General features: G+C 46.1%; 1 protein-coding gene across 3 annotated transcripts in view; it reads right to left on the reverse strand.

Annotated features, from left to right (window-relative positions):
* Positions 1 to 19,439, reverse strand: part of ADAM19 (ADAM metallopeptidase domain 19) — a 36,769-nt gene that overhangs the window by 3,151 nt on the left and 14,179 nt on the right. For 2 of the 3 annotated variants that reach the window (XM_072872000.1, XM_072871999.1), the window contains exons 4-22: positions 18,688 to 18,766; positions 17,558 to 17,634; positions 15,724 to 15,916; positions 15,188 to 15,253; positions 13,715 to 13,786; positions 12,710 to 12,876; positions 11,455 to 11,539; positions 11,070 to 11,209; positions 9,257 to 9,434; positions 8,481 to 8,570; positions 7,021 to 7,216; positions 6,631 to 6,739; positions 5,902 to 6,106; positions 5,245 to 5,325; positions 4,026 to 4,134; positions 3,788 to 3,923; positions 3,505 to 3,571; positions 2,732 to 2,947; positions 100 to 246 (exon numbers count right to left, since the gene is read on the reverse strand). In XM_072872000.1, coding sequence (XP_072728101.1) covers positions 100 to 246; positions 2,732 to 2,947; positions 3,505 to 3,571; positions 3,788 to 3,923; positions 4,026 to 4,134; positions 5,245 to 5,325; positions 5,902 to 6,106; positions 6,631 to 6,739; positions 7,021 to 7,216; positions 8,481 to 8,570; positions 9,257 to 9,434; positions 11,070 to 11,209; positions 11,455 to 11,539; positions 12,710 to 12,876; positions 13,715 to 13,786; positions 15,188 to 15,253; positions 15,724 to 15,916; positions 17,558 to 17,634; positions 18,688 to 18,766 — 2,413 coding nt within the window. The remainder of the gene's footprint in view (positions 1 to 99; positions 247 to 2,731; positions 2,948 to 3,504; positions 3,572 to 3,787; positions 3,924 to 4,025; positions 4,135 to 5,244; positions 5,326 to 5,901; positions 6,107 to 6,630; positions 6,740 to 7,020; positions 7,217 to 8,480; positions 8,571 to 9,256; positions 9,435 to 11,069; positions 11,210 to 11,454; positions 11,540 to 12,709; positions 12,877 to 13,714; positions 13,787 to 15,187; positions 15,254 to 15,723; positions 15,917 to 17,557; positions 17,635 to 18,687; positions 18,767 to 19,439) is intronic. The other variant, XM_072872001.1, reaches the window with a different exon arrangement.

The following is a 19,439-nucleotide window of genomic DNA, read 5'->3' on the forward strand; positions in this document are numbered from 1 at the left end:
TTTGCAGTATGATGGCAAGGTTACTCCCTTCGGAGTAGTTTTATTCCCCAGTAATGGGGGGATGCTGCTGTGCTTCCCGTCACCATGCTCAGTGCCTACCTCTGCCGCAGGCTGGAGTTGTCCTGGGTTTCTGGTGTGCGCAGGAGGCAGCGAGATGGCAGGGCTGTTCCCCGGGCAGGCTCTGGGTCTGGCTGGGATGGGATTAGCTGGCAAAGCTCTTTGGGGTGGCCGGGGCCTAGAAATATCCTACACAAGAAAGAAAGTGTTGAATTATCAGCCTGGAGAGATGCCTAGTGTGAAAACAGGGATAATATTTTTAATTTTTTGTAAGTTTGAGGCAGCAGATTGGGTATGCGGCTGCACGCCTCAAGGTCTCTGCTTTGGAGTTAGCCCTGGGGATATTACGATCTAATGGCTGCATGATGCAAAACAGGAGAAACCTTATAGACTGGGCAGGAGTCCCCATCACAACTCAGCCTGCAGCATCCCTGCCTGAGACCAAGGACTGAAGGGACACAGGTAAAACCATGCTTGCAAAGAGCTCTCCCTCTCTGAAGCAAGGAGGAAGCGCAGGTGGCTGCTGCTATGGCTTATTGTATTATGCAGGTGATCAGTGGTTTTCAACACGTAGAGTTTTTCACTTATCAAGTTTCCTGAAGACCAGATGGCCTTAGGCCGCTGGGCAGCTGGCTTCAAACCGAGGACAACTGAAGGGTAACAGGGTTGCCTTGCTCTGCCTCCTAAATGGAGCTGTGGGCTGAAAGCACGTCATATTCTGGCTACTAGAGGATCCAGAAGTTTTAAGCCGAGAATTTTCCAAATAATAGAGAAGCTATGTTCCAGAGCCTTTTAATTAGCCACGTTATCGATGCACTTAAGGTTGGAAGCAAGTTTCACACACACACACTCACTATATAATTGTCCATACAATGCCTGTAAACCCTATATACATGTATATATGTGTGCCCATACAAACACATGCAGCCCTGCACCCACCTACAATCAGTTCTGACTTTGTTTGTGCGCACAGCTGTCCCTAATAAGATACTCAGAGCATTATATTTTCCATTTGTCTAATGAATTTCAGTGTAAAGCATGCCCCTGGGGAGAAGTTACCCACACAAGAACTAACTGCCTGTTGTTGCTTAGTCTCTGTGCTAAGTCGCTGGCTTACAGGTATTGATTTAATAAACACAGCTGCACTCACAACTTGGAGGGCACCCAGAAACCCTGCAGTCTCCTCAGACTATGCATAAATGCGATGCTTGACAGCTGCATCAGCCGATGCTTGGGGATCTATTGCTCTCCAAGGACCTTGCCCTGTGACTGCAGGAAGGACAAGGCAGACTAAATCCCACCGACCGCTGGGTCCAAAGAGCTCCTATAGGAATAGCAAGAGAGCAAATCTGGCAGATACCGCAAACGTCTAGGAAGGACGCTGACACTAGCAAACAGTGAAATTAATTATTTCCTCTGTACCTTCTACCTCTTGTGGCTCTCCTCCAACCCAGAAATGGCAAGGTTTCTTTTGGAAATCCTAGGAAAAGTGTTCCATCTAGTAGGTCCTACTGAGATAAAGAGACTGGATGTGTTGGGGGGGAACACAATGGCGATTGTGGGGAACTTGTCAACAACCAGCTGGGAAGGATACCTATTCCTTATTGACTACAGTCAGCTTCCTGCTTTTGTTTTAGTTTTCTTTCCTGCTGAAGTGCCAGCTGTTCACAGGAACAATGGAGCTAGAAACAAATCCCATTCACTAAAATATTTTGGGGTTGTTTTCCTTTATATCCTTCAGAGAGAGACTGCCTGGGAGCCAGCCTCCTGCTATTCCCTGTAACTGAGCCCTTTGCTTCTTTGCTAGCCCTAACCTAATAAAGCTAGTAGGGAAGTATTTTGGTAAAATGAGTTTAAGTCACTCGGAGTGATTTGCCATCTTTTCCATAAGAATGTGGGGTCTGTACTAAGCATAGAACAAAATTGCCAGCAAAAGAAGTAAATCAATACCCTTTCCTTATAACCCTCAAAATAACCTCATGGCTAGGGTGCTCACGTAAGATAGGGTCAGTCTGGGTCAGTCTAATGTTTCCTATCACATAAGATAGGATCAGTCTAATGTTTCCTATGCAACATGCTAAAGGTCCCATTTCTGCTCCACATCAAAATTTGTCTGAGGCTCCCGAGGCTTTAGTCCAGGAATGGCCAAATGCAAGATACCTGGGGGATCATCCCAAGGAATGGAGATCCTGTACGCAGTACTGAACCTCAGACTTATCACTGACTGGTAATCTCAGAAGGGCTTGTTTCCAGGAGATAAAATACATGCAAATGGTAAGAGGAGCTATGCTAGGCTTGCTTAGGGAAAAATCTGTATAGTCCTTTCATTCCTGGCAAATTACCTATTTGATTTGCAGCTAAAAAATGTTTAGATGACCTTGGTAAAGTGAATGCTGCTTTGTGATCCAAGCTACCTGACTTCAGGTCCAGGTCAGAGGTATTGGGGGACCTGAATTAAGAGTAATTGTGCATGCTAGCGTCCAGCACGGTCACTGTCAGCTACGCTACAAAGCAAGGAGGACCACCGGTAATTGTCCTGTGGCGAGATGGAGCATGCACCGGTGAGCACGGTAACTCCTACACCCCCACCAGGGTTAGAGAGGCTTCACCAGCCTCAACTCAGAACAAACCTCCCATCAAACCACATCTGCAGGACAGCGGCATGACTCCGTACCTGAGAGACAGGGGGTTTGGGAGCAGGAGGCGCTGGCCTGCTGGGGGGTGTCCGCCGGGCAACGTCCTTTGCAGGTGCCGGCTGTGCTGGCCCGGTGTGCTGCCCCGCGCCGCAGCTGTAGCCAGTGGAGAAGGCAGATGGCTGCTGCATGTTTATTTGGAGCCCTGGAACTTGCTGGGGAGGAGGTTTCGATGGGATTTCAGGGAAGCCAATCACCTGTGCAGAAGATCCACAAGTCCCAGGAGTTAGGTACTTCCACTTCAAACCACCTTTTTACTCTCTACTACACTTTTGAGGATCTGCACGAGGTCTTTGAGCCACACAGTAGAAAATATTGCCTGCAACACCGGCATGTGTTGTATATGTCTAGTAGGTGTTGATTAGACAGACTGGGACAATTTGGGATCATGAGGCAGAAATGGGAATCAAGAGAACAGAGTAACAACTCAGGCATTATTGTTATAAGTGAAGCTTGCAAATAAATGCAGTGTTTGCGATTTCTACAGTTCTGAGAGGGGGATGTGACAGAAGAGGATCTATCACGAGAGACAAGCGGCCACACAGGCCTGGTCAAATCCCAGCTCCTGCCTTTAAGGAAATGGCTAGAGATAGATGCTACATTCAGCTCCCACTGACTTTCAGCCATGCGGGATGTCTGTCTGTTTTTCCCATCCTTTGATAAATCCACTCCCTAATTGTGAGAGGGAACCACATCCCACATCTCAGGGCAGCTGCATCTCTCCCCGGGAGGTGGAAGGTGACCTTGCCCCTACCTTCCTCTGCTCCTGGGGGGTTTTCAACTTGAAGGCAGGGTTTGCATGCCCATTTCCAGAGGTGTCACTGACAAGGAGAGAAAGAAAAGAGTGTTATTTCCTTTATACGTTTTCTCTTTTTTCTTTGCTGTATGCTCCATAATATTTTAACCGAAGTCAAAAATACTGACTATACCAACAAACCGATTTAGTTATATTCCTCACAGCCTTTGCAATTTCTTTTCTGTCCTGACACTGAAAGGGAGTGGATGCAAGCAGACAAGGCACAGCACTGACAATTTACCTGAACTGCGGGGTCTTCTTTAGAGAACAGATGGCAAATTTATTCCAGCATTTCAGATAATAGAATAAAAACATTATTCCAATGAGAAGGAGAATAGGAGCCAGGATTGCGAGCGTTATCATGACTGCTGAAGGGCCTGAGGGCAAGAAAGTAGAGTTAGTTAAATGGAAAACTCTCTGCTCCCAATCTAACCCAAGTCCTTCTGAAGTGCCACCATAGTAGAACTGGTCCCACTCACCTTCGGGCATGGGGGGACCACTGTCCAAGCTTCCTCCCCTCCCCTGCTTGTTGCAAAACGGGGGGGCCCACCCCTGGTTGCAGTGGCAGTTCTTGTTGTTATTGCAGACCTGGAGTGGGAAGACTCAGAAACTTTAATGCCAGCTCCTAAAGAATCTGGAAGCTAAAAAAAATTAAGCCCTTGCTGGATAAAACACTACAGAAGAAACTCTTATTGGCATAAATACGGAGTTAAGTGCCTGGAAACATTTTCTTTTCAGGGAGTGAAAGTGCCTTTTATTTCCTCAGAAATTCTCTCTTTCTCCAAAAGACAAGGGTTCTTCAGCTGAAGTGCCACTAACCTGGATTCAGGAGAAAAGCAGCATTTAGAAATGCCTTTCTCTTGTCCTTATCTCTAAACTGAAGAACACAAGTCTTCCCTTCCATCCAGTGAAGATTTCTTATTGTTTAGGTTTATTGCTTGACCCATTGCTATTTGTTTTATCGTCTAGGCAGCCCCTGGAGCAGGATCTGATCCCTCTGATTAGGGATGTCCTGTGCTAATTGTAGCATTTAATTTGATTCTGTGGAATAGCTGGCAATCACTTCCTACAGTTTCGTGGATTGTAAGAAATGAAGCTGACTGGGAATGAAAGAGTGGGGTGAGTCCCTCTCCTTGTTAGGTACATCATGGGGCCTCCCCAGCTGCTCAGGGAGGCACACGCTGCATCATGCTGCTGTATTTATCACTCCTCTCCATTGCCTAACTGGGCCATGGGGATGGAGATACGCTGATGTTTTGTTTCAGAAACATCAGCAAAAGGTATAAAAAATTCTCACCAGCCTTTTCTTTCCATCCCCTGGGGGCAGAGCAGAGCACAGTTTGGGATAAACTGTTCTAAACAGGACTTTTTACTATGTTTTTCCCTCAGTAAGTCTGATTTTTTTAATTCAATCTAAACTCAGCCCAGAAGATTTTTCTGTAAGATTACCCCTTCTTGTTTTTCATCCATTGTAATTCATATCCCTCCTGTAGACCTCCTTAAATCCTGTGTCAAAGGGACACTCGTGGACCAGAAAATGCATCAAACATGAAAGGCATGTGCAAATTAATAATCAAGAAGCAGAAGTCCAGAGTGAACCTAAGCATGGTATCAGAACTGAGCTGAAGAACCATCCACAGATGAATGGCAGCCCATCCTGCTTCAGTCTGAAATGGATATGAAAAGGAAGACACCTACTCCATGCCCATGGCACTTCTTGCTACAGCTTTCAGAATCAAAGATGATGGATGTGTTCTGGCAGCGTCCCTCAAAGCAAACCTGCAGAGAAAGGATCCAAAAACTCAGTGTTATCTCTTTGGGTTATGTACCATATTACTGCCTTGTGTTATTTTGTGACTTGCGGGGTCTCAGACACCTTGACAATACAAGTAATACCCTGGGCAGAACAACAGGCCAAGAAGTTAAGCTGGTTCCCAAGCAAACATTTAATTACTACCCTAAATCCCAGCTAACGCACATCAGAGAGAGGAGTGGGAGCTCAGAAGTTGATAGCTTGGCCATGCCCATGCGGCAAGTCTCTGAAGAAGCTCTCAGATGTCTTGATTTCTAATTGTGTGTCTCACCTCTAAGCAAGACAACCTCAACCAACTAGCAAATCCATTAGCACTGTCCCTGAACTTCATCTGGCAAAGACTTAAGGTATGGCCTTTGGTGTGCATTCTTCCATTGCTTCTCAGAAGCCTCTAAGAACTTATTTTTCTAACAAACATAAAAATCCCCTCGAAAGGCCTTAGACATAAGAAATTAATGGCTTGATAACCACAAAGCACTTTCCAGACGGAAAAGTGATACCCTGAACCTCCCCCAAGACATTACAGGCAGGACTATACCTACATGATGGCTCCCACATTTTGTTCCTGTCAACACCAAGCCAGGATCCAGCATCTCCTTTTCTTCACTCTCAGATCTGTACACGTGGGTCCCTCGGCACCTCAGCTGTGTCCTCTGCATGCGGATAGTTGTGTCTATGGCCACTGCATTCGACTGCAGGGGTTTGGAAGCAGAGCTCTGGCACTGGATCTTCCCACATTTAGCATCTCTGATTTCAAAGGAAAGGCTAAAGTGATTATTTCTGGCTTGCTGAATGTTTTGCAGGCATCAGCTCTACATGTAAATTAAAGCAGCAGTGTTGAGTCATTGTTCAATGGCAAAAGAGCAAGCACCTCCCAAGAGCCCAAGCAACAGTGTCTGATGGGTACTGATGGTACCATTTCACTGTCCCCATGGGTAAGCCAGCATCAAAAAAATCACAGATAAGACTAAAAAGGTTTTGTCTCAGTTAAAAAGCTACATTTAACTTATGGATTTGAAAATCCCCTCTTCTGTTGCTTTGAAAAAAGATCAACTAGGTGGTTTAAAATGCAAAAGGCAGGGACAATGGTAAACTTAAAGCTTCAGTGGTAAGGGTTCTAAGTCTAACAAGGATGCAGCTGGTTTCCCAGGAGGCAGAGGGACGGAGTGAAACCAAAGCATGGATCAGTTTTATCTACCGGCCCATAATTTTGTAATATGTAAAAACATCTTCTCCAAGGAGCAACTCTTGGCTGCCACTCTGCTTTCTACCTCATCTCACACTTCCTGTAGTTGCCGTAGATGTCCTTCCCACAGTTGCCATAGATGTCTCCAGCAGCATTAACCTTCTCAAAGCAGGCATCTGGCGCTGGCCTTGCTCCTGCATGGAAGAGACTCACGTGGCTGATTCCTGTGGAGCCTGGCAGCCCATCTTACCCCATGCCAACCACTCAGTTGTTCTTTTTCTGGGATGGTTTGAGCGTGGGAAATTTTTTGCTGCCTCCTCCAAGATGCAAGGCAGGAGAAAAGGCTCCTCAAACTTTGCCACTGATAACGGGTATGGAAGGTACTACTGCCTTACACAGGGTGAATAATAGCAGGATGCCACATAATATTGCCTCTTCAAAGGACAATGTATTTTTCTGCAAGTAGTGTCCTTACCAGGCCCCCACAGCTGCAAGCACTGGTCTTTATACGTGAGACACATGCCACTGTAGCAATAGGCCTTTCCTCCGTCGCAGGAAGCCCCATTGATTTGGTAAGAGTTGGGGGGGCAAAACGGTGACTCTCCAGTGCAGTATTCTGGAAGGTCACAGAGTCCTGACCTTTCCCTGCAGAGAGTTCCCGGAGACATCAGCTAAAAAGATATAAAGGGAAAAAAAATGAATTATTGCTTGGCTCCTTTGTGGTTTCACGTCTGCACAATGTCTCCTTGTAGATAAGAAAAAATCTTGCATGTGTCTCTTCATCCACCTTGTCTTAGGTTTTTTGAGGTCAGCAGTGATCCAAGTGACTCTGTAACTTCATTAACTGGGTGAGCTGTGTAGAATCAAATTAATGACTGGATCCCTTCCCTAGGTAGCGATGAGATCATGCACAGAAAATAAGGCTGCCAGGTCTCAAGGGGACACTGATACATCTCCTTCTACCCTAGGGCAAGATCTGATTTACCTAAACCATTTCTGACAGATGTTTGTGTAATCTATTCTCAAAACCCCCCCTGTTTGGGAAGTCTGTTCCAGTGTTTGCCTGTCATTTCTGCTGGAGACATTTTCCTAACGTGTAACTTATGTCTCCCTTGCTTACGAGTTTACCCAGTTCATTCTTGTCCTGTCCACCATGGACATGGAGAACAGAAGGGCATACACAGTTATATCTAGGAGTTTTTTCCAAGTCTCTTGTGAAAGGAGTGGGTCCAGGTGGATTCCTGGAAAATTATTTTCCACATGCTCAGGATAGGTCAGTAAGAGCACGCAGTCAATGTGCAAACACAAAAATGAGCTTAAGAGAAATGTTTGCCTATGTTCATTTTTGAGTTAATTTGTTGTCAAAGGTTGAGATCTTGGCTCCAAAATCAGAAACACATGTTAACCAGCCTCTATAAGGAAAGCTGAGATTTACAATTATAGTGGTCACACACATACAGTCCTCTTTGCTAGCATTTCTTCAGCAAGCACCTGGGCTAAAGGAATTCAACTGCATCCCAGAAAAGAGGGTTCAGAGCACAGATAGCATCCAGCCTAACCCCCAGAGGAAGTGTTTGCTCTAAGAGCTCTGTCTAGATTTCTTCTAGAGCCAAAGGAGAGAAATATTCATTCTGATTCATCCCATCCCTGAGTGTTTAAGAGAGGCAGTCTGACTTCATTCCAGCAGCATTCACAGCTCATCTTAAGTTATCACAGAAGCCAATTAAATTAGTCAGCTAGAAGAAAGGACCCCACTAGTTTGATTGCACTCGTAGCTGTTGTACCTAAAAATCACACCATGTTGCTTGCAGGTGAGGAGCTGAACTCCATGTTTGGCTGTGTTTGCTCTCCTTTCCCCTCCATTTTTCAGCCTCACACTTAGACCACCGTTATTCCTTCTCCTCTCTTAGTAAAACCCAGACATAGACATCCCACCTTGCACTGATGACAGCAGCTGCCATGGGCACATTCGGCACCCACCTTCAGGGAGCAGGTGCTGGCGTTGCAGCAGGGGTTGTTGCATTCCTGGAAGACAGCGAGGTGCAGCAGAGTTTACAAGGCAGATGTTCAAGACAAGAACGTGCCAGAGCATCGAAGTGTGAAGCTGGCACTAATCTGTTCTCATACATGATGAATTACATGCGAACAAAGTAACAGCCTTCCTTCCACAATATGTTCATGATACCCAGCATGTGCTGAATTACAGTACTGCATAATTGTATCCTGTGTCGGACTGAGTGGATACTATAGGTTGTGCTCATTACATCTAGTGAGCCTGGGCTGCTGGTTCCAGCTCCCTTTTGTCTTATTAGTCAAAGTATGGATTTGGAGAAGTGAGATGCAGTGCTAAGAGAAGCCCCATCCTTACAAGAATGGAGCCGTAGGTAAAGTGAACTTATGTATGAAACTGCAACATCTAAGATCACTTTTTCTTTTCTTTTTTAAATGAAGTTTTCATCACCTCTGTTCAACCATGGATTACACCATCCCGGAGTTCTGGGCTGCATTGTACTACATACTGTGAATTTAGTGAGACATGATACTTTACAACCTTGTTTTACATTGCGTATACATTTACATACAGGGAAGGTATGCATATCTCCTGCACAAACAAAAGCTATTTACATATCACATAACTGTATTTGCAAAAGACATAATGAAATCATTGTGTCCCACTAAACCCCAAATGGTTGGATCTGAACAATTGTTACCTCCGCCTCTCCACAGTCACACTCCTCTCCCTCTTCCAAGTAGCCGTTTCCACATTTCTTCCCACCATACATTTTTTTGGTATCTGGCATATTGGAGAGACACATCCCTCCACCAGACTGCAGATACTTCTCCAGCTCTTTTCTATTGCACTGGTTGAACACCTTGGGGAATGGGTGCCTGAATACGGACAGTGTAGAAAAACATCATGACAGATCTGGCCAATGGTTTAGAGAACCAAAAATGAGCACATGCAAATCCTGACAAGTGCCAAAGGACACAGGTCCTTCTCTGGAGTCTCTGAAATTGTGCAAAAGTGGATCATGATTTTGTGTGTGTTCAAAATCAGATCCATCTGGATTACATTAGATAAGGTGATTGCAATGCAAGACTGTCTAGTAATGTAATGGCCTTAACAAACTTTATTGAAACGGAATACGTTGAGTTAGACTTGACTTTGTCAGCTGACAAGTGTGGCTGTCCTTACCGGCTCAATACTGAAGCTGTGGCTTATTCCTAACTCTGCTTGAATAGGCCTAAGAATCCAGCACTCAGACTGTGAATAACTTCTTGTGAATTTGACTGATAAAAATAACATTTCCTTTTTCTATCTACTGCCGCATTGCAAAGGACATGAATATTTTCTGTTACATGAATTATTAATTTCTGTTGCTACAATGCTTGAACCTATGCACTCTATTCATGACCATGCACATGTGAGTATATGTTGTGCCTTGCACGTTCTACCTGCATGCCAATATGTTTTCACTTCTCACCTAAACGTTTTTCCTTATTTGGAGGAAATCATTCACATAAAAGAAGGTATCTAATGGAGACAATTTTGTTAAAAACTGCTAAACCCCAAGGTGGAAGGCTTGAGGAAACAGGGAATGTGGCTTTAAGTGAATGGGTTCGGCTGATGTTTTTACATGACTGAAATATGGAAGCTGTGGTGGTTCCTCATCCAAAATGAGCTCTGGAATCCCTGTGGGTTTCCAGAGTCACTCTCGCTTCCCCTTTCTCTCAAAGCCAGCTCTTTCTTCCCTTTTAAACACAGGCTCTCTGTGGCTTACTGAAACCAAACAGTATTCTTAAGACAACAAGCAGCTGATCTGTTTTCATGTTTTCTGACTTAGAAATATAATTCTATTCCTGTGCCTTTTAATAAAATCAGTTATTTCCTGAAGCAATCCTTTTTCCTCTCTTTACCACATTGTAATGCACATTATCTGTTGCATGAGATGCTTTAGAAACTGTATCAACTATCTATCTACGCACCTTGTGTGAAACACAGAAATGAAACCCACGTAAACCTCTACATGCCAATGTCACGCATGTTCTCGTCACCCCTCGTTTCTCTGTATTTGCTGGCAATAGGCACTCCAGGTTTTGCAGAAGGATGTGTGCGTATATGCATTGAACTTGCTTTGGGGGGATGGATCATTTGGTAGGACACAGTGGGAAGCACAAACTCAGACCTCAGGGGTTAAAGGGGTCCTGAGACAGTCTCTCAGGACAGAAGATAGGAAAATTTTCCTTTTTACCAGACAGTTTAGAGCTCCACTTCTAAATGCTGCCAGGTCCCTACATTACCTAAGGCAAATCTCAGGCAGAACTAAGTTCATTGGGAATTTAGCAAATTCCTACTGATACATGACCCAGGGTTTGCCCAGCAGTATTTTCTCTATAAACACACTGGCCCCAACAGGCAGCAACAGACTCACCTTCAGTCTGCATTTCTAGCCCTTACTCCACCAAGGCTCATGTAATGAAGCCCTTTGCATTTCTCTGTGAGACTCGGTAAGACGAACTCACCCAGTTGCAGAAGCCATGATGCAGCCTCCATCTTCTGCAGGGGTAGTACAGCAGCCAGCTGAATCATGATTCATGCCAAAATTGTGTCCCATCTCATGGGCAATGGTAGCAGCAACACCAATGGCATTATCAGAGTGATCCTGTGCAAGGTCAAAGAGGCACATCAGCATTTTACCTGTGCCTGTCCTGCACACCTGAGTCAATGGGGTAAGTGGAACCTCTTATTACTACATGTAGAAAACATCTACTGAAGGTATTCCTGCCTATAAGCAGGTGAGCTAGAGGCCTTCACAGGAAATATTTTCTTCCTGGGCTTTAGGAGGCGTCTATCCTATGTATTCACTGCTGGCAAGAAACATCGTATTAGGTATGAGCAATTACTCACCATGTTTACTCCTCCTGACTGGAAATCAGAGCACATGGCCATCACGGGAGCCAAGCCTACTGTGGTACCTTGGAAGGGCACACCCCTAAAATCAACCCAGAAAGACCATGAAATGGCACCAAGGCACTTGAGAAGGCAAGGCAGAGAAATACATCCTGCAGTCCACAGCTTTATACATATACACAGTGTCAGGTGAATACATTTTCTTTAGTAATATCTTCAAGTACAGGACACTATAGCAAAGCTACAAAGCCTTAAGACCTATTTTTCTTGGACTACTACTTTGTTTCATGGGCCAACCAGCAAATCCTATTTTTTATAATGGTCTGGTGCCATTATAGCCAAAAAGTGCTCCCCCTGAGCTTTGCAACAAGCACAGAAAAGACTATTTCTGGATCCTTAATTTGGTGCTGTTTTGAATACTTAATTTACCTTAAGCCTGCTATTTGCTGGCTTAGGATTCAGGGACTTGACAGAGTACTAGATAACACCTTTGAGGTGCAGCCATGCTCAGCTCCTGCCTGGCGAGCTGGAATTCTGCACCGTCCCTGCCGACATGTCTGAAATGGGAGCCTTGGAAATTGTGCTCAGGACATGACTAGGTGAAGGTGAAATACAGTAATGTTAAAGGGAAAAACAAACAAATAAACAAAACAAGGGAAAAGGCATTGCATCTCCGCATTTCAGTCCTACAGGTTTCTCCTCTGACTCACCACTATTTACTGGTGGATGAATTACCATGGGAGAGGTAAGGAGGTCTAAGAGTTGCTGCAAATTTTTCTTCCAATGACATCTGCATTGCTGGCCTTAGCTACCGGCCCTGATGAGATCAGTAGGATGAGTCACACATCATCAGCTAGCTCCCAGCACCCTGTCCCCTGTGTCTCAGAGGCGTGGGTTAGGAACAAATGCCTTCTCCAAAGGGCTTAGCTCCCCTTTACAGGTCTTGCTTATGGTTCAGATTTTCTTGAAATTGTACATGTAGCTGTGACAGATCATGTGCAGCCGCCTGTGATACACACACACAATAACGCTGATGCACTTTGGTGCTTGTGTATTGAGACTGCTGCACAGTCTGGGACCTCCACTTTTCCTAAGGTGATTGTGCTCTGGGTGCCAGAGCTTAATGCTGGCTGAGCAGCCACTACATAAATCTGCCACTCGGAATCTTAGAACAATATAGTCTCACATACTGATTTCTTATCCACCCAAACTACTTGTCAGAAACAGGTTATTTCAGGAGAAATAAACGTACGTGATTAGTTGGGCATTATCATGTTTTCTGTGCACTCGCTCCTTGCTACTCCAGGCCAGAAAGGACTTCAGGGTGGAGTAGGGGTTCTCAGTTACATCGCATTTATTCCAATTACTCCAGATCTCCAGCCCCACCAACGCAATCCGGATATTCAGGGATCTGTAAAACTAAGATACAGGAAGGAAAAGATGACAAAATGAGCACCACTAATTTATTTTACTGTCATTTAAATCTTGTATATAAACCCTGCTAAATGCTACTACAGATACACATGTCCAGAGAAGATGTTTTCTCTGGAAATGCATTGCAACTTAGCGCCGCAGCTCTGCAGAGAGAAATGTGCACCACCCACAAACCTAAACTCAATTACATTAGAGATGCTGAACTTTAATTTTTAAATGAATGACAGAGAGGTAATCTATAAAAACAAAGACTGGAGACTGAGATCATGTTTCTCTTTAGATATGCCAAAATTCCTGAAAAGAGGAAGGAAATAATCTGCTGCCCATGTCAAGTACAAACAGGACAAGTCTTCATGGACAGGGGGTTGAAGGGAGTGGTGGAAGGAGTTTAAGGGGAGAAGGGGAGTATGAAGGGAGTAGATCTGAGTTGTGACATTTACTTCAGCAGCAATGGGTACCACTGCAAGGATGACCTTTGAAGGCTTCTTCCACCTCTACTTGCCAAGATTCCTACAATTTGAAGTGAATACCTTAGTCCCTTGTCAAAAAGCAGTATTTAGGTAACACAGTTAATAAAGAGATGTATTAAAACACAGAGATGCTCATGCTCACTCCAAGGTAAGGAATGGAGATTCCCCCACCCCACCCCTGATATCCAACAACAGAATTGTTTGTCAGATGGTCTCCACTCCCCAAGTCATTGGGGAGAACTGTTGAAATGCTATGCTCTCTCCCAAGAAGACAGTCTTCCTCTGTCACAATTAATTCTCATAATTCATGATTTGGACTTTGCTTTCCTCAGTTCACGCACACCTGATCTCACCTTATCTACGTAATTAGCAGCCTCCACTAATTTAAGCCTTGTTGCTTCAAGGTTGAAGTGATGCTTCTGAAACTGAACAAAATGATCATGTCAGCACAAAGGCAACTAGGAAGAGCTGAAATGTGTTAAAACAAGTCACATTACTCTGGGCATAAGAAGGTAATTATCAGGTGAAGCCCAAAAGCTTTCCTTCACTGTACATCTGACTATAAACCCACCCACACACATATATTCAGAATTCATTCCTGGCATCCCACTGCAGCGATGTTACTCAAGCAGTGGTAGTAACTCAGTAGAGCGATTCAAACTTATCAGAGCCCTCAGAGCCAGGGGCTGACAAAGAACTGACGAATTTGCCAGGTAAAATATATGGTAACATGACTTAATGTCTGAGGTCAAGGCTGCCGTAGCGCTCATCCCATCTCACTCATCCAACGAATGGGGGATGCATCTCACTCATCCAACAGATTTGCCTATTTAAACCACCTGGAAATTAACAAGTTAATTTTAGCAAACTGTTTGGTTCAAGGAATTAAAGTTGCAAAATATTTAGATTTTTGTTTAACAGTTGACAAAACCTGGGACTTTTCTTCTAGCGAGGGAGACAGTAAATGCAGTAAGGGCAGTTAACGACAACACTGCAAGGGTGTCTACCCCAGCTTGTCTAATGAAATGGTGAACAACATATGGCAGTTCCTGGGTATAATGTGTTTTCTCACAGTTTCCCTGGTATCCTGCTGCATAATAGAAAAGGCTGAAATAGGTTCTGCCTCTTTAGTTTTACTCAGAATAAATTATAGTCCTGAGCACTACGTGGCTTTCACTATTGGAGTTTCAAGTTGTAAATAATTAATAGGACCAGCCTGACTCCCGTCTGTGCTGCGGATTAGGTGATCAGCAAAACACTGCGCGGTTTGCACTGTCAGTAAGTACATCTGGCGTGCTGTCCAGGCTGGGGACAGGGGAGCGATTGCTGACTTCACTGGGTCTCTTCCAGCCCTATTCTATGATCTAGAGCCTTGAAAACGCCTATTTATATATCTGTTACCAGCTCAGAGCAGAGAATAATCACAGTTATCTTCTCTAGAGATTAAGTGTACTGCAGAGTTACAAGCACATCGTTCCTGGAAACCCCCAAGTCACCCTAGGCTGAAGGCAGTCTCTCCCATCAATAACCAGGGCCGACCACTGGTACCTTGGGAGGCAAGAACTGACCCCCAAGGTCCTTCAACCAAATTGCAACCTGCTTCTCTCTCCTGGCCAACAGTGGTGGCAGCAGAGGAGTCATGGCTGCTAGGACAAAAGTGACCAAGACACAGCTCTCCCTGTCTGCTGCTGGGGGTAGGACCGTCGGGATGGCAAGAGGAAACCTGGTGAGCTCCAGCTGCCCTCCCCGCCCCAGGAGATGCTGCAGGTGGGATGCTCGCTCTGGGCCCGGTGCGCAGTTGGTATAAACATGATCCCTTTTCTTACCTCTGCATAATCAGCCACAAGCAGAAGCTCCACATACTTCGTAGCCTGCAGAGTCTCCCGTTTCACCTGCGGCAGCAGCAACACAGGTTATTTCCCCAGCATCCCCCAAGAAACTCTTCACAAAACATATGTACAGGCCATTTTTCCCGGTTTGTTTTTCACTGGCCATTCACCCCACTCCATCACACACAGGGACCTCCAGATGTTAATAGCAACCAAGTATCACAAGTCAGTTTAGCTACAGTAAGCGCCCATGTGCCTGTCCTCAGCCCACCAGTTTGTTCATGTATCAGATGCACAAATCTGTACAGGAACAGCTACAGCCCAGATTCCTCACACTACACAATGGTCCCCAACACTCATTTATTTCTCTGCTGGAGCCACTAATTGGCAACCAGCTTGCTACAAACCCTCTTAAACATCCTCCTCCATTTCACTTTCTGAGCTATGCTCCCAGGGAACAGCAGGCTCCTCGGGCTTGGAGCAGGTGGGAAAATTGGAGCATCGTGCATGGACCTGGTTTGAGCCCTGCTCACCCGCTGGCGAGGTGGTTTCATCCCAGTTGTGAAGTCCCTGAGCCAGTCTTTGGCTGCATCCCCAGTGCCCTGGTAGCCACAGGCTCCTCTCTGCAACCTCAGGTTGTCCAACCTGTAGATCAAGTGCTGGTTTGGGCTGTCGGGAACAGGCTCTAAGATATAGCTGGAATTGCTGCTCATTAAGATCAGTCCTCTGTTGAAACAGGAAGCAATAAGAGGGAAAGTTAATTACTATCACAGCAACCGGAGACAAATCCTTCTTTTGCTGCTGAGTTCCCGTCTGACCCTGGAAAGGCACTTATCCTTACCAGGCCATTCAGTTCATTAATAAAGAAGATGGGAATATTTTCAATTCAGAGCGGGGAATCCCTCAGCTTGCATATATCAAAATCTATTCAGTGGGCCTCAGACACTCAATTAAGGGGCTATTGGAGCATGTGCTGCAACAATGTTAACCTGAGAAGTACTGATTTTTTTAAAGTACAGCTTCTTCTTTAGGGGCAGTGGAAGCTTTTCAACCAGTTGAAGAAATTTGTCTTTAACAGAACTGACCTAAAAAATGTGAAGACTTCGTTTGTCAATAGAAAAAAACACAGTTCTCTCTGGGACTTGCACATAGCCATACGGTTCTGTTTTTCTCAATGAGCATGTTACAGCCAGGAGAGCTGGAAATCTCCTGTGTTTGATGCCTACTAGATGTGTGGCTTGACAGGCAGCACACCTCCCTGTGAAGGCTCAGAGTGAAAACAGCCGCGTGTTCTCAGCTCCTGTGCCTTGCTGGCAATTAGAAAACGATGTCAAGGAGTTGCCAGCACACTGCTGACAGCTCAGGGGGGCAGGAATGCTACCACATGTGCACACCAAGGAGACATCTCTATCTCCTCTGCAGCTAGGAAGGCAGAGCCTAGGAAAATGCAGAAGCAAGGCACACCTGTGACTACTTTTGCTTTTGGATTATTTATTGCAAACCACAGGTGGCTGCACTGTCCTGTTTATCTCACTGGGCTCTTTGGTCTGTGCTACATTCACTTAAGATGTCTCAGGTTTGCTTTGGCACGGGCTGTTTCCTGGCTGGAGCCGGTCCCGCCAGCACAGCTTCCAATCAGCACCTGAGAGCAGACCACCACTAATATCAATAAAGCCCATGTGGTGTTTTGGAAACAAACTCTGAGCTGGTGTAAATGAATGCAGCTCCTTGGTCGCAACAACCCATTTCATTTACTCCTGCTGAGGATACAGACCGTCTTTTCCTGCCAAAGGCTCCATTACTACCAAAGCGAAGGTTTTAAATGCATAACACACACAACCCCGGCACCACCCAGGGAGAAAGCAGAGAGCGGGACTGACAACCCAGGAGGAAGTTCAAACTTGACGACTTTGCCCCAAAATGCACACAAAAACTTGCCAGTTGTGAGAGACTGGGAGAAGGAGCTGGCTTCTGCATTAGTGTAGAGTATTGGGCTGGGACGTGGCAAGTCCTGTCCCTGTCTCTGTAAGGGACGCAGCCCTGAGCTACTAACAAGAGTCTTTTGCTCCAGGGGACTCTTGAGTTAGACTCACTCATTGCATGAGACCGTGTTGCCAGCACAAAGGGGGAAGGAGTTTAGGAACTGGCTAGGCAGCCATGATTACTAATGATATCCAAATTTCTGCATTTCCCCTGACATGCTCCCTTTTATGCCCAGGACCCTTGGCTGGGTGACATTTGAGAACAGGTCTATCTGCCCAGAAAGGAATAAGGCAACCAGGCTGCCGGGGAGCCGAGCTTGAGTGGCAGCATGCTGAGGAGCTAAGCAGAGGCATTCCCGCAGCTCCGGCATCACCAGGCACTTACCGCAGCCCTCTGCATGCGCTGAGCGTGACGCTGGAGTGCTCCCAGCCCCTCACGACCCCATGGTAAAAGCAGTGGTCCTGCAAAGCAGAGGGGAGCAGGGTTGGCAATGCAGTTTTGGGATGGATGTATGCTATATTTAGGCATCACTGAGTCCCATGTGAGTGCTGCTGATACTCCGGTAATTGTTCTCTTTCCACTGCATTTGGCAGTTGACTATCATAACTAAATTTCTGTGAGTCTGCATCGAAATTTGGCCTTTCAGCTGCCGTGTGTGGCCTGTGCGAATGCATCAAACGGCTCCTTGTTGCCAGTAAAAATTAAGAGCTTTGAATCTCCAAGGAAGCAGCTCAGATGGCTGCAGCATTAAGGCCAATCCAAAGCTTTCTGCATGTAATGGGAGCTGCCTATCGATGGCAGCTGGCCTTGGGTCAGGCCCCAAAGGACGTGCCTTCAGCCCCAGAGAGGGTGATACCACGGGCAGTGGGGAAGTCCCCGTCTGGGGGCTCCTCGCAAGACAAAGGCAGCCTCTGGCAGGGACAAGGAGGCTTTGGGGCAGAAACGCCAACATATTCATCACATCCCTTCCTTTCGCCCCGGGGCAGTATCAGTAAAGATGATCTCATGGGGTTTTTATCTCTTATTTTTGCATTGCACCCAATGCACATCTTTGTGCCACTGCAGCAGAGAGTCAGCCAAGGCCTGCATGAGATCAGTAATTCATGGGATTTTTACTGAACAGAAGCCAGCTTACATGGTCTGGTTTTCCCAAAGGCTGGGAATGTCCCCAGTGTGGAGTACCCAGTGGCAAAACTGAAAGCAAGAGGATGAGCCGCAGGAGGAATAAACGATTGCCCAGCATGCAGAGAGAGGGGAGCGATGCTGGAGGCTGACCTGGGCTCTCATATCAGAGCTTGGGCAAAACAGCAGATGTTTCTACCATTGCTGGGAGATGGAGACACTTTCTTGCTGGAACGCCCCTGGTCAGAAAGTCGGACTGCCCTCCCCTTCAGCTTAAAGCGGACTTGTGGCCTCGAAGAAAAGCTCTGGAGAAAGAAGGTCACCCGCTTCTCTGGACCCCCTGCCTGATGTCCCCTGCACGCCGTGGGAGGGAATGTGCTCTCTGCACTCACCGTGTGGGTCAGAGAGGTGGTCTGGGGTTGTCCAGTCTGGCTGTAATGAGTTTCAGTGTAGCTTGGTGCAAAGAGGTTTCTGCAGATACAAGGAGGGGGAAAGAAAAGAAGAAGAAAAAAAAAAGACAATAAGACCTTTCTTTAGACCTGGATTTCTGTTTCCTAGGTGTGTTAGAAAATCGTCTAGATGCAGCTTTTTCTGAAGTCAGTGTAAATATTCCTGCTGCTGTGAACCATTGTTGTGGACTTGGGGCGGTCGCTGTTTGCTACCTGCAGTGCGAAACCAATTGCAATGCACAGAGAGGGCAGGCAGGAGACAGGTATTTGGGGGACACCAGCCGAGAGCTACGCTGTACCTCTGCACTCTGCTCTGGATCGGCACTTTCCGCCTGCGAGACGCTTGTTAACACGCTGTCCCCAGGGAGGCAGCAGCTAATGGCTTCCTGGTGGCACAGGAGCCATCGGAGCCGCTGCAGGACCAGCGCCGCAGGCTGTGCTTCCCTGTACAGAGCACGCTGTGATGGCAGAGGGTCAGAAGGTGGAAGTATAGTTGACCTTGCCACATCCATCTACCTGCTGCCCTGGCAGGAGCTGAGCAGTTCTTCTCATGGAGCACACCCCCTTCTGAAAGGGCGCAGCGAGCCATCTTCCTAAGTGCTCTTTCAAGCCATTTATTAAATTAAAATAATAAAGGAGAACCTGTTCCAGAGTTCGATCAGGCGCTGAGATCCACTTCCAACAGCTGCAAGTGT

Source organism: Ciconia boyciana, chromosome 9 (assembly GCF_034638445.1).
Source record: "Ciconia boyciana chromosome 9, ASM3463844v1, whole genome shotgun sequence".
Lineage (NCBI taxonomy): Eukaryota > Metazoa > Chordata > Aves > Ciconiiformes > Ciconiidae > Ciconia > Ciconia boyciana.